At 41.0% G+C, this 13,853-nt stretch overlaps 1 protein-coding gene across 5 annotated transcripts in view; it reads right to left on the minus strand.

Annotated features, from left to right (window-relative positions):
* Positions 1-351: 351 nt before the first annotated feature.
* Positions 352-13,853, minus strand: part of LOC111327509 (gamma-aminobutyric acid type B receptor subunit 2) — a 24,431-nt gene continuing 10,929 nt past the window's right edge. For all 5 annotated transcript variants that reach the window (XM_022931711.2, XM_022931710.2, XM_088740222.1 and 2 more), the window contains 14 exons: positions 12,142-12,279; positions 11,366-11,536; positions 9,834-9,947; positions 8,944-9,009; positions 7,830-8,030; positions 7,326-7,541; positions 7,117-7,180; positions 5,393-5,473; positions 4,448-4,598; positions 3,648-3,783; positions 3,279-3,383; positions 2,614-2,736; positions 1,756-2,091; positions 352-1,112 (listed from right to left, as the gene is read on the minus strand). In XM_022931711.2, coding sequence (XP_022787446.2) covers positions 924-1,112; positions 1,756-2,091; positions 2,614-2,736; positions 3,279-3,383; positions 3,648-3,783; positions 4,448-4,598; positions 5,393-5,473; positions 7,117-7,180; positions 7,326-7,541; positions 7,830-8,030; positions 8,944-9,009; positions 9,834-9,947; positions 11,366-11,536; positions 12,142-12,279 — 2,091 coding nt within the window. In that variant the 3' untranslated portion in view covers positions 352-923. The remainder of the gene's footprint in view (positions 1,113-1,755; positions 2,092-2,613; positions 2,737-3,278; positions 3,384-3,647; positions 3,784-4,447; positions 4,599-5,392; positions 5,474-7,116; positions 7,181-7,325; positions 7,542-7,829; positions 8,031-8,943; positions 9,010-9,833; positions 9,948-11,365; positions 11,537-12,141; positions 12,280-13,853) is intronic.

Below are 13,853 nucleotides of genomic sequence, written 5' to 3' on the forward strand. Positions count from 1 at the left end.
ACTCAAAACAATCTTTTTGGAAGAGTTAAGAAGTACTTGAAACCATGAAAAAAAGTTCGGAACACAAAACGTTCACTGTAGTGTAAATCTGCTGAAATTTATCTATTTTTTTCTTTCTCCTTTCGTGAACTAATATGTGTATGAATAAATGACATGGGTAAGAGAATCACATCGTGAAGCGTAAAGTGCTATCCTTGATTGTAACAGTAATAGATTCCAGCGCAGCTATTCATGCTTGCATGCGAACGTCACTTACAGCTATGTTCCAAGGTATTTCTTGCTGGTAAAATTTCAATTTTAATTTTAGGTGGTTGTTTTTGTTTTGTATTTTCTTTTACTGTTTGCTTGACATTTTGTTGTCCTTTTTTTTTTTTTTTTGATTATGCTTTTATTGCTCATCGTGTAGAGCAATTTTCAATGAGTTTCGATAGCAGTACGGGATTGCTTTTTTGTAATTTTGGTTGCTAATTTTTAACCACTCAGACGTAAATCAGACAAATCACGACTTGGTAGCACAGTCGGCTCGATTTCCGCCGCTTTCTCGAGTTCGGTCTTTTTCGTTCCTCCCCGAGAAGAGACGCTTCGGGGAGGAGCGCGGGCTCCGGTTCTCGAACAGCGGCTGGTAAGCGAGCCGAGTAGCACAGTAGACACTCCTTTTTGCTGATTGTCCGTTTTGTTCATCCTAATTTTGATTTTGCGACTCAACTGGAATGCGCCCTTTCGAACTAAGTTGCTGAGTCTGCTATGATCCGCGATGAACCGAAGATGATCGAATACGAAGAACGTTCAGGCCGTCATTTCTTTGGCTCACTCAAAGTTCACCCTTCGCCGATACTCGTTCGAACTGAAATTACAACAGTGTTCCACTGGATCTAAAATAAAAAACTATTTGATTTGCATGTTATTAATCTTCGTAGCGTACGTTATATAGGACTAGCAGTTGTTCGTTGACTGTCTTCTTGGGTCTGACCAGAATCAGGTCTCTGCTTTGGTTGTTGACCTGGTTGTAACTGTAGCCTTTCGTCTATTTGTGCGCGTGTTGTCTGATGATTTAGAGCCGATACAAAGCGAGGTCTGTTTTTCCCCAGCGGATCTGCTTTGACGGTAGTTATCTATCAAGAAAAGAACAACGCTTTTTGAAACAAAACTTTGAAAAAAAGTTTATCAAAGGGAAAGACCTTTCCTCCAAGAAAAACACGCTAATAGCTTGTTCTAGCTTGCAGTTTCTAAAACGGAGCCAAATGATAAAAGACGCTAAAGCAGCAGCTAAGCGAAAAACAAACCCTCGCTTTTTTCTCGCTCCGCCGCTCTTATCGCCGTTGATCATTATGCACCGTTTTTATGATTTAAAGCCTGGAACAGGCTGCATACTGAAGAGCGTGTGAGCCATCACACAGCCGTGTTTGACCTCGAACTTCTCATCCCAGATCTTAATATGGTTGCACTTTTATTAAGCTTTTCTTAATATTTAAATCTGACCGGCCAATTGGGTACAATTAGTCCCCCAATGTAGGAAAATACTCGGAGTACGAGTGTATGACCAAAATATTTTGTTCAGGAGGATGGACGATAGGTTTCTCACCTTTTGCGTCAATCAAACTCGCCAAACTGTTGCTGGTTTTTAACGGGAGGAATATTGCGTTCGGGGAGGGAAGCTTTTCCGGGGTGGAGACGGACGATTTCCCTGAAAACGGGTGCAGGAGAGCCTGCAGGGGATCGAAGTAATTAAATAAGTAGGGTTTCAGCCATCATTACCTTTGGAACAAACACAATACACAGCGTAATGGTGGTACAAAAAACAACCAACACAGACAGAACCGCGTAAAACACATCCGGGTTGTAAGCCACCACGTTGACAATTGTCATTCCCAAGGCGCATGGAAATACCACGTTGTACACAGAGATACCAATGTGTTTGGAGTCATTCAGTGCAGCAAAAGTGACATTCCTCGTTTCCCAGGCCATCATGGCACCGAATGCCAACATGAGGCCTTTGTAGGCGTAAACAACCCCAAGCCAGATTTTCGGGTGATTCGAGGTGCACTCGATGTAATAAGTCTTGTAGTTTGTGTCGGTGGAAGGGCTGTATTCCTGAAATATAAGAAGGTAAAGGGAAGGTCAGCTGACGATGCAGAAGAAACCATCTTTCTGGACCTCTTGTCGTCTTCAGCAACAATGAGCGACTTGGATTATTGCTACTCCGTCCTGGATGAGGAGCAGTTAATGGGGAGTACATTCCGTTCTTTCAGGTGTCCCTAACTATTTTCCATTATTCATTCACACTCCGAGGGTGGAGAGAGGCACTATAAGAGCTAAGTGTCCTACCTAGGAATGCATCGCAATGACTTAGCCAGTGTCTCGAACCCAGACATTTCGCTTTGGACCTAGGAGCGTTTACAACCCGCACAGGTCTTGGAGCAAGGGGTAATAGAGATGATTAACTCCCTTCAGACAGCTGAAGAAGACGTAAACGATTGTTTAAACTCCTATCATGGCAGAAGGTAAAGCGTTCACTGCAACATTTACTAAAGGTCAAAGTTATATTACTGTAGTTTTGTTTAAAGCTCTTTGTAAAGGAGATGTGACTTTTAGAGATAATATCTGTTTACCAACCTCTCGTCCTGTGAAGCGTTTACTCGCGTACAAAGGATCAATGATCTCCCAAACCATAAGAATTAGGAGATCGATGGAAAGAAACAGACCCAGCATTGCAAACAGTTGGAAGTCAGTTATGATCTGTTGGTGATAGGTAAAGACACCTTTGATTGTTTGAATATTACAGTCAAAACATGCACTGGCCATTTTATGTAGATTTGTAGTAGAAGCTTAAAAAGGGTGTGGCTTCAAAAGGTACCCCAAGGGAAAATTAGAACCTCTTTTAACGGCAACGAATTGATTGTGCGTGTTGCCTCACCGCTCATTTATGCAAGCCGCTTGTTGCAAGTCAAAGGAATATTGAAATTTTCTGCTGGATCTTTTAGGATGGGGAAAAAAGGACGGGTTAAGAAAAAGGTAGAATTTGCTTTTTCCTTTTGCAGCAAAGATACATCTAAATCTACTGTGCGTATTGCTGCTCCCGGGAAGGTCATAAAAGTAGTAAACTTTGTATGCCAGTTTTTGTACCAATTCTAATCGTCTTTGCATCATCTGGCGCTACAAAAAGTTTTAAACTACGTCTTCGTTGCCGTGTACCAAATTTGGAAATCCCCACATTTGTCGGGACAGACCGCTCAGTCTTAATGCTTCAACTGCATGGTTTCTCGTTCGAAGACACTTACCATTTTCTTTGTTCGGTTAAGAAAAATTTTGTGCACTCTCCAGGTCTTCAAGAACATGCCACCAAATCCGAGTGTGAATCCAAGACAAGCCACCCAAGTCGACAACTACACGTAAACAGAAAAAAGGAAAAATTTTTTCTCTTATTTTCGAAACAAACTAACCTGCAACAATCTATAGCATTGGTGAACAAATTGCTGAGAGTCTAGTATAATTTATGAATCGTCCACATCTTCCGAAATATTCGGTGGTCGATGAATTGTTGTCGTTAATTGTCTTTTCGGTCTTCAAACCTCCTGGGACATATTCGGGAACCTTAGGCCACTCAGTGGTTTTAATTTTAAAATTGTAATGTGGTTGTAGGTACTCACTCTGCATCGAAAAACTGCCTCAATGTCGATACTCGCAAAAGTGCCGTCAATACCCAGCAGGATACCAGCAATGTAGATAAGAATGGCGCCCACTACAATGACATTATTTAGACGTGGACTCGACATCTTGATAAATCTGAAATCCAAAATTAGTCTCTTATCAGTTTTGGGTATAAACGTTCCTTTTAAGTACTTGCTATTCCACTAGTTATTCTGTTGTGTTTCAGTGTATGTATTCGGAAGAAAACTAACGTTATGTCGTAACTAAGAAATCGCAGTTTTTGCTACTTGCTCGGTAAGTATATAATAAAGCGCCCTTATAATTTATGTAGTAAGTTTAATAGTGTATTGTAAGTAAGGAAAATATTAGAAGTAAGTTAAGCTATGGAATGATTAAAATGCGGGGAAATAGTTCTGCCTTATTTCAGCCCTTTCCTCAAACCAAATTCGTCCACTTTGTTTCCAAATCCTCATCTTGGCTCATTTTTATGTGTTCGTTCCTTTCCCCGTCTTCTGGTATACCTCACAATTTGTCTGTTTGTGTGGTACAACCGTTCTTTGGTTCACTCCTACCTCTTTCCTTCTCTAGCTCTTTCATTTATTCGGGCGTTTTGTTTGCAAACGTTTTGTTATCTCAGTATTCCTTCTGTCTCCCTTCTGTCCCATAATTATCTCGTCACGTTTCTTCGGTGAAAAAGTTCTACCATCGTTCTGCCCCATAGAGACTAATTACATTGCCACGTGAAGGTAACAGTTTACATGATATGCACGTGCCTTCATTGCGGACCTATTCAAAATACCTGTGACTACTATGAGAAATGTTGAACGCCAGGAAAACCACAGCTATAATAATCCCCAGGACCTCAACCGCGCAAAAGAATCCAAACGATCCGCGGGAAATCGTCAGCAGCTTGTCCACTGTAGTCATTTGGTCAGCGGGAACACTACCACCTGTGATGGGTAAACAAAACGAAGTTCAGAAGTTTAGTTTCTTTTATACCTAACTTCATTTAGATATTAATTCTAATCTTCTCAAGCCGTCCTCGCTATCACCAGCTTTTTCTTTCTGTTTATTAACATCGTATCTTGTAGTCTCTCAATGTTGAAGGTACTTTCACATCGTGCCAAAAAAAATTCTTTTTGCGCCCTTAATTTATTAGAATTATGTACAACCTCTGTGTAGTGACATGAGTTGTTAATCGATAGGGGCAACTCTCCGAAAATATCGATGGAGAAACTTAATAAACAGTAGCCTCCATTTAGCGTGAAAAATATGCACGGATATTTGTTTACGGACAATTTCTGCTCCGAGATACGAATAGTTTCCCAGGAGTGAAGCTCGAGGAAACTGTGAACTTCGAGGTTTAAAAATTGGGAAATACTACTTGAGGTATATCCTCGGATATTCCCCAGTTTTAGCCAAGCATATCCAATCACGCGATACATTTAGAGCAATTGCGTGCAACCAGAAACATTTGATGGATTATGATTGAAGTTATACCTAAAGCAGATCTTTACCGTAAAATACGACGGCTTAGTTTCAGAAAATATATATGTGGATACTATTTTTCTTTCAGTTTTATTTGCCGAAATAATATTTACTAATCTAGAACAGAGTCTCGAAATTCCATAAACCATTTACTATTACAGTAGTGCATAGGATCACTCTCATTCTTGACCAATTAGATTGATTAGTACCTAGAGTGACCTTATGCATAAGTTATTACCTCTTAATATCGACTAACCTTCCCAAACGAACTTTGACGATTCGATGACCAGCTTTTCGTTTGAAACGGTATAGTTACCGAGCATTTTGATTTCTTGATCTAGATATATAAACAATAATAACAGCAAAATGCCATTCAATTGTCTGCATCATCCATAGAATTACGTCAAATTAGAGTAGTAATGGCTCCTATTTCAGGTCTGGGTGCGCGGTTTAGTTGAACACGTGATATCTGTAGGAGCGTACGCGAAGGCGAGGCTATTGGGTTAAGCTTCCCTGAAGGAGGGGGGTGAATAGGCTAACGGATCGGCGGATTCTGAGAATTATTTTGCCCGGATTTCGGATTTAGAGCAAAATTTTAACGGATTTGCGGATTCTGAAATTGCAAAGGTTCGCGGTTTTGTCAATTTTTTAGGTCCGGATTTTGGAATTTGCCTGTGAGGAAGTTCGGATTGTGGATCTGAACGATCGTCAGAAATGCGCTGTTTTGTGAGTATGTGTATTTCTTTGTCACGGACGAGACTCTCTGCATGTCACGCATCAGGGAAATAGTAACGCACTGAGACGTCTGCTGTGTTCGCGCCCTTATCCCCTGGGGGGGGAACTCCCATATGAAACAGACGGGGATGCTCGTCGTCTCGCTCAGGGGTGTACATTTTTTGGATTTTGGTCTCGCTTAGGGTGTTCCAGGCAAAGCGCCAATATTTTAAGCCGCCAAGGTCTCGTTTAGGGTTCCGCGAAGAAATACAGAATTACTCGAAGTGAAACAGAAGTAAAATTTTCTTTTTAACTTGTTTTGTTTACCGTATTACCTCAACATTAACTACTTTTCTATTTTACCAAGTGCCAAAGAGACAATGCATGAACATGAGCGGTCTCTTTTAGGGGTTAAAATTTGCTTAAGCCACGCCTAGATGGTCTCCTTTAGAGGTTAAATTTAAATTTTCCGACGAGCATCCCCGTTTGTTTTCATATGGGAGTCCCCCGGGGTCTTATCCGTGACACTGTACCCCATCGATTGCAATTCGCTCGATGGAAAAGCCATTGCCTAGCTAACACACAAAAGCTCAAGGTGTGTTTTTCACCTTTTTACGAGGCAAGTAGCGAACGGATTCGGATTTAACAATTTTTTTTAACGGACTGACGGATTTGGTTACCAAATCGTAGCGGATCGGCGGATTTGCATACCCCTATTTATCCCCCTCCTGAAGGTAACTAGAATTAATGGAATTGTGAGGTAAATTATACTCAAGGGCATTAAAAATGAAAAGTTATCTCCAAAATCATTCAGCCGATCAAAAATAACGGCAAATTCAACGACGTTCACGATGCAGCAGGGACAAAAACAACAACAAGGAGGATTGAGCGATTTTCCATCGATTGCCGAAAATCCAAAGACAAAGTAATCACAACTACCAATGAGAACGAAGGTTAAGGTCATAATTAACCAACGAGAACTCAGAGTAAAAAACAAGCAACCTGTTTGAAATGCGGGAAAACGCGAAGGACCAAGCTCGAATTGGTTTTGGTTTTGCATGTGATTGGTTGAGATGGTGCATGGCACGAGTTTTCTGGACCAATCACAGAGCGAAGTTAAGTAAAACCAAAGTAATCCAGAATCGCTTTCCATACTCAATTGAAAATTGCTTCTTTTCTTTTTTCCATTTTGGACGATCGAATATTCTCAGCGCTAAATATATTTGAGTAAGACACTGAACGTTCGAAGCCAACCTTTGACCTCACCTTGCATTTGATGGACTGTTATAATTCCTTCTCTTTCTCCTTTATCGTTAAAATATACATGTCCCTACAAACAAAACACTCATTAGAAAGCTTCTCGACTTGTTGTCGTAAAGTGAACATCTCGTCAACTATACCTTCCAATCAGAGCAAAGCTTAACATCCCAAGGAACCAATAAGATCTCAGAGTGTTACAAATTACGTTCTCTTACCGAAAATCCGCGAAAGGAGACTTCGGACAAAGACGTCTTAAACAGTGTTGCCATTTCCGAGTTATTGTAAGTAAAATCTGCCAAAGTTTTATTTCTCCCGGCGAGGACCCCAGCTGAATGATTTAGAGCCAAAACCATGGCAAAGAGGGCGTCGTGCGCAAAACCAGAATACAAACCAAGCTTGTCAAATTTATTTTTCCATGTGTGGTATGCACTCTGAAATTAAAATTGGAATAGCGCTTATCAAAAATTGTACTGGGAACAATTGTCTGCATTCGTTTACGAGAGAAATTTGGGTTTTAAACCCTTATCCTTAAAGCATTTTGGTCTTGAATTCAGTTATTTGGTAGCTTGTTTTCTCAAGTTCTTTTAGCTATGATTATATACCTTTCTCACGCTGAGTTAGAATCTCTTCGTGTCCTGATACTTGAAAGCCTAACTCGAAGGCTCGCGCTTCCTGGCCCTCAGACCTTCCCTAGTCTTTTGACTAGCATTTTACTTTACCTCGCTTCCTATCATGTTCGGGGAGCCTGGTCCAAATTTCAGAAACTCGGTTGTGACGTAACTACCAAAAGCCTTCACCACGTGCTTAGCCTTGCAGTTTTGTTTGGACAAGACTTCTGGATGCGCATTCCACCAACGCGACTGATACCATCCTATCAACATCCAGACATACTTCTTGCCATAAAAGTCCTGTTTGTACGCCTGATATTAGGGGTAGTAGGATAAATAGACAGAAATGTTACATTCCTTTCTCATGACAGAGATCGTGAGTAAAATAAAACTAATTAACTTCGCCACTAGGTCACAGAGAACTCGGGGAAACCAGGCAGGGCTAAGTGTCAAACTAGGTTTTAGGTTGCGCTGTCTTGTGCAACTGTATTTTGAGTCGTGTTCAATTAGGAGAAATAGAAACAGGACAATTCATGGATAAAAAAAATCCACAACACATTTAAGCAGCTACGACGGTCAAAATGCTGGTAAAGTTCTGATCCTAAAAGGGCGTGCGCATATTAGGGACCTTAAGAAACCACGACGGCGACGCCAAGGAAGACTTCGATTAAAACATGAATTTCTACTCTTAGTTAGAATTTCAAAAATGGCTGCAGGAGCTTACTGTCTCATACAGCGCCACAGCTCAACTTCCGCATGACGAAAAAAGTAGCCGTTGAGTTCCAAATGGAAATTAAAATAATTTGCCGTCGCGGTTTCGGTTCGCAGACGACGCAAATTTTGGCGATTTCACGTTGTTGTTTTGCATAGGACGGCTATGAAATGTACAAAGTTTCAAAACGCACGTGCTGAGCTACTGTTCTGCCAATTAGATCTCTTGTTTTAGAACCAGGACGGAGGTTGGAACCACTCACCACCCTGTTTAGAGCCTGATACATTGCCGCACTTGCCAGAGGGTTCTCCAGTTCTAATAATAATAATGATAATAATAATAATAATAATAATAATAATAATTATAATAATAATAATAATAATAATAATAATAATAATAATAATCGACTTTATTTAAAGAGGGTAGACGCATAACAGCTTGCGCTGAGAAACCAGTGGCCCTCAATTGCAGTGGCCCGCAATTACTGCGGTTTCTAAAATTAGGGTCGGTTACCTGACAGAAGATTTCCACAGCTTTTTCTTCGGAGAAAAGTCCAACAATAATTCGAGCATCTCTCGCCTGGGTAAAGAGTAAGAGTAAAATATAAAATCTGACAGAAAAAGTACTCTTTGTATCGCGAATCTGATTTCTTTAAACAAAATCTAATCTACTTGGTAGATTACTGCAAGTTTGAAATGGGTTTTCACAAATATTGTTATTTTGAGGTTAACCTCCCTCGCGAGATCACTCCTCGAGTCAGTCATAGGGGGGTCACACAGGTGGGATGAGCTTATTTGATATATGTAACCCTCAGTTGAAAATAGTTGTTTCCTCAACCAAGGGAATTGCAAGATTGAAACAACAGTAAATAGCGCTTAGAAAGTACCCTTGGGCCGTTTAAAAGGTTTACTTTTTCCGTATTGTCAGCCTTGCAATTTAATTGGTTTATTTCCACGTTAAAGTGACGCCTGGTACAAGTATCCAGCGGCATACAACTGTGACAGGACTTTTTTCAAAGGCAGTGGGCGAGAGTTTCAGAAACAACATTTTGCGCCTCATACTTGAAGGGATTACACCGCTCTACTTCATGTGTCAGCGGGCTTGTCTACTCGCTGCGAGTGGAACCACCAGTTTAAGTTTCAAGTACTTAGAATATTTATCCCATGAAGATTCATCGGACCAGCAAAATTTTCGCAAACCTGAACTATAAGGTTCGTACGCTGTTTACTTAAAATAATCGTCTCACTAAGGGAGGGCCAGCGATCACGAATACCCCAGGGGCCCCTCTAGCTATAGCCGCGCCCCTATCATCTTTTGGCAAGGCGACTCAGTAACAGAGAGCAACTGAGTTTGAGTTTGTATCGTATGGTTCCCACTCTATCCTTTAATTATTGCAGATGCACCTTTAACAACTTGACTAAAGATTCGCGGTCTTCTTCCATTCCATCTCCAAGAAATTCTTGAACCACTATTGATATGTCGTTTTTCTCAAGCAACTTCGTCAAACTCGCCTGAGCCTGTCCAACAGTCAAGAACATTTAAATTTTTTTTTTACGTTATATCACAATACTTCATAACAAGGCTTCCTTTCTAATCGTTTCCAAAGAATCAAACTGTCTGAGGACTGTTACTCAGAGTGAGGTTCAGTGCCCTCCAGGGTCCTTCGGAGAACTAAATTAGGCCCATGGTTGTTTCTTGTACTTATAAATGACTTATTTGTTGATGATTTAGCTAATGTATGGAAGTACGTTGACGATACGACGGCATCAGAAGTCGTTACCAAGGGCAACTACAGCTATGCCCAGGATATCGCAGATAAGGTCGTGGAGTGGTCCATGCAGAATAGAGTCAAACTCAATCGCGAAAAGCGTAAGGAGCTCAGAATATCTTTTGCAAAAAACGAGCTCCATTTTGCGCCTATTTTTGTAGATGGTAAAGAACTAGAGGTAGTGACTAGTGCGAAACTTCTAGGCCTCGCCATATCGAACAACCTTAAGTGGAACAAACCGTTAGTGGTGTAATCAAGAAAGCGTCAAAGCGTCTGTATTTTTTAGTGCAGCTAAAAAGATCAAGAGTTCCTGGGCATCATATGTCCACCTTTTATATGCCTTTATCCGCTCTGTTCTTACGTACGCGGCACCTGCCTTTGTTATGCTTTGCCAAAGTACTTAAAAGATGAGTTGGTGCGAGTCGAGAAGCGGGATATGTCTATAATTTTCCCTGAACTGCCCTACCAGGAGACCATAGAACTAGTGAACATCGTCCCCATTCTAGATTTTATCATGGGGCTATGTAATAATACTTTCGACACCATTATAAAGGACCCTGAACACCGTCTGAACAAGTTAATTCAACTTAGCGGTCCATGACGCTATGCCCTAAGGTGCAATAGGCGCTTCATCGTACCCAAATGCAAGACAGATCGTTTTAGAAACAGCTTTATTATAAGATCCCGTACCGTTAATATTAATATGTAGGTTTTTCCGTCTAAGTCCCTCTATTGTATTTTATCCCTTCTTACACGCTTTTATATATAAAGTATTTAATGCTATGTACCCATTATATCAGATTAATCATTTGTATATACGCAATTCAGCCTTCGGGCTGCGATGTATATGGCCATTAAACTATCTATCTATCTATCTATCTATCTATCTATCTAAGAAACAGAAAGTCATGCTATATCCCATTACTTTGCGTTACGTTACGTAACGCTATGTCACGCACACTATGTCACAGTACACCTCAATATAGCACGTAGCCTCACGTTAAGTTAACACACCACTCAACCTCGTTCCCAGGGCCTTTTCCCTTTGTTGGGAGTGGGCCTTTTCCCACCCCGCCCTCAACTCCACCCCCAACTAAGGGGAAAGGCCCTGGGAACGAGGTTGTACACTACTGGTATTGTCCCAGAAGGACGCCTGTTTATACTTACAGCTTCATAATAAGGCTCCCTTTCTATCAGTATGGCAATTCTTTTCCAATTGAAATACTTCAGTACAGCCAGGCGGCCGGAATTGTGCCCCTTCTCTGGGGGAACCGTTCTGAAGAAAAGAGGGTACTTTTCCTTGTCCGACAAATAAATTGACGACGCTCCATAGCCGACCTGCAGGGGATGAGGAGAAGAATATTTCAACGCCTTTGAGTCTTCAATCAGAGAGCGATCTTTGAATCATGTCAGCACAGTGAGCCACAGCTTGTAGTAAAAGTGTGCCCTGTTACACAATACGAAAGAAATAGCAAGCATGGACGAAGGGTCGGAAATTTTAGATGAACGCAGCCAGACCACACAACTTGCGTACTTACCTTGGGTGCTTAGGGAACGCACTCATATCGGGTCACACACTTTGCGCTCCTCTCATATATGGGTCGAGCTCACTCAACCGTTTTGCGTGCCCGTCTTTTTCCGAGCTTTTTTTCTTTTTTTTCGCACACATCACGACTGATAATCTCGCGGTCTAACCACCTGTAGTTACAGTGGGAACCCTACTGACGGCAACCCCTCTACAACGGCCGCTTTGTTTGGTCCCCGCGGGCTCTCCCTACTCCACAACGACTATTTTCTTCCGGGGGGGGGGTGGTCGTTGTGTAGAGGTTCAACTGCCGTTCACTATCTTTATTCGCAAGCTCGACTTCATTTACTGTCCACAAATGAAAGAATTTGACTTGAGAGGGATTGCTTTTGAACCTTAATATATACAATCCAATCACCTGTATCAGATTCAAAAGATGGGAGCACTCGGCAATTGGTCTGGTAGCTGCGCTACACATCCCGCCAAGAAGCATTATCTTCGTCGGAGACTCGTTAACACTTTGAAACAGAGCTTGGACTCCATGACCCAGCTGACACTGAAAAACGAACGATATGATTTAAAAAATGCTAAACAAATTTTCTAAGATGAATTAGAGAAAAACTCTAATAAACACAAAAAAAGATATTCAAAGGGTTGATGGACTGACTATAAACAGCTGATTATCCGACAGTGTAATGTAATACTGCTCAGTACCATGACGGGTGAATTTGAAGAAGCGTTTTCATTTTAAAAACACAACGTAAGTTTCCACCTCTGCCGAAAATTAAAACTGATAAGACATTTTCCCCCAACACTCATAAGATCACCCTTAACAAAACGCTTGGATCCGTCCTTAGGCATGCGCATTATCAGGGATAGAAAGATGCAAAGATCAGTGACGTAAGCGTTCAGGAGAAGCTTTTTTTCAAATAATTTCTCGTCTAAATGGTAAGCCGGCTTTTCCAAATTTATCCCCTTTTAAGAACGATTTCGAAAGCAGTTTCAAAATGTTTCCTTTATTGCTAAGACGTGAATCCGGCCTTTTCAGGTATCCATTTGAGAAGCGTTTTTGCCCTAATCTTTAAAATTCAATTGCGTTTCTTGATTTATTCAATTTAGGGCGAAGAAGAAGTGAGAAGATATTTCTTTTAAAAAAACTCCGACGAGTCAACTTTTAGCGAATGTTGTTTGTTACCCTGGTCCCAGAGGCTTTACTTACTCTTTCGTCTCTGTGGTTTTACGAGCCGCGAAGCGGCGAGAAAATTTGACGAGCCGCGAAGCGGTGAGAAGTAAGCGAAAGCCTCTGGTTGGAGACGGTTAATTTACTGATCTCACCGCGCCAATCAAATTAAAGATTTCACAAATTTGTTCTGGCTCATTGATTGGTCAATTTTTCACCTCGCCTGTGATTGGTTTAAAAGAGTTTGTCATAGGGGTGAGGGGTTAGGGAGTTTTTACTTCCATTTGACTTTTGACCAGGGTAGGGATGGGTTTTTTTTTTTCAAGTTTGTCACTCTGAGCCAACATTTGTTGTATTTTCAAGTATTCTGCATTTTCTAAAATTTCTTCATGAATCAATTCGTTTCGGAGGCTGTTTTCGGAGAATTACAAGAGTTCAGGAACAAATACAAAGTAGTAAACATAGATGTCGGAGAATTGACGCGACGCAAGAGATGTGCGAAAGATTCTCCTTGTAAATCACCGAGAACCGCAAGAACACCGAGTTCACCAGCGACGAAAACATTTGAACGAGTTCGCAACCCCAAAAGTAAAAGAAAGATTATTTCCATGGCTAATGATAGTGCTGAAAGGGACGAAGAAGCTGTATTCGTAGGGCAACCTCGGAATGCATCACCTACGGAGGTGAGAAGTTTGCAGTTATTGTATGTTGCTAGAAGTATGTGAGAATATTATTGATTTTATTTGCTTCTCTTCTTAGGTACGCATTTACTATCCGTCTGGTCTAGTTAAGAAAATAGTTAGCGCAAAAAATGGTTCTAGCATTGTAAGACAAATTTGTTTACAAGAATACAATGGAGTGATAAATTCTGTCTGGAAGCATCCCGAACTCAAGACTTAGATAATCGACAAGATCTATGTGGAGATCAACAAAGAATCAAGTGCACTGTG

The sequence above is a fragment of the Stylophora pistillata genome, chromosome 12, assembly GCF_964205215.1.
Source record: "Stylophora pistillata chromosome 12, jaStyPist1.2, whole genome shotgun sequence".
Taxonomy (NCBI): domain Eukaryota; kingdom Metazoa; phylum Cnidaria; class Anthozoa; order Scleractinia; family Pocilloporidae; genus Stylophora; species Stylophora pistillata.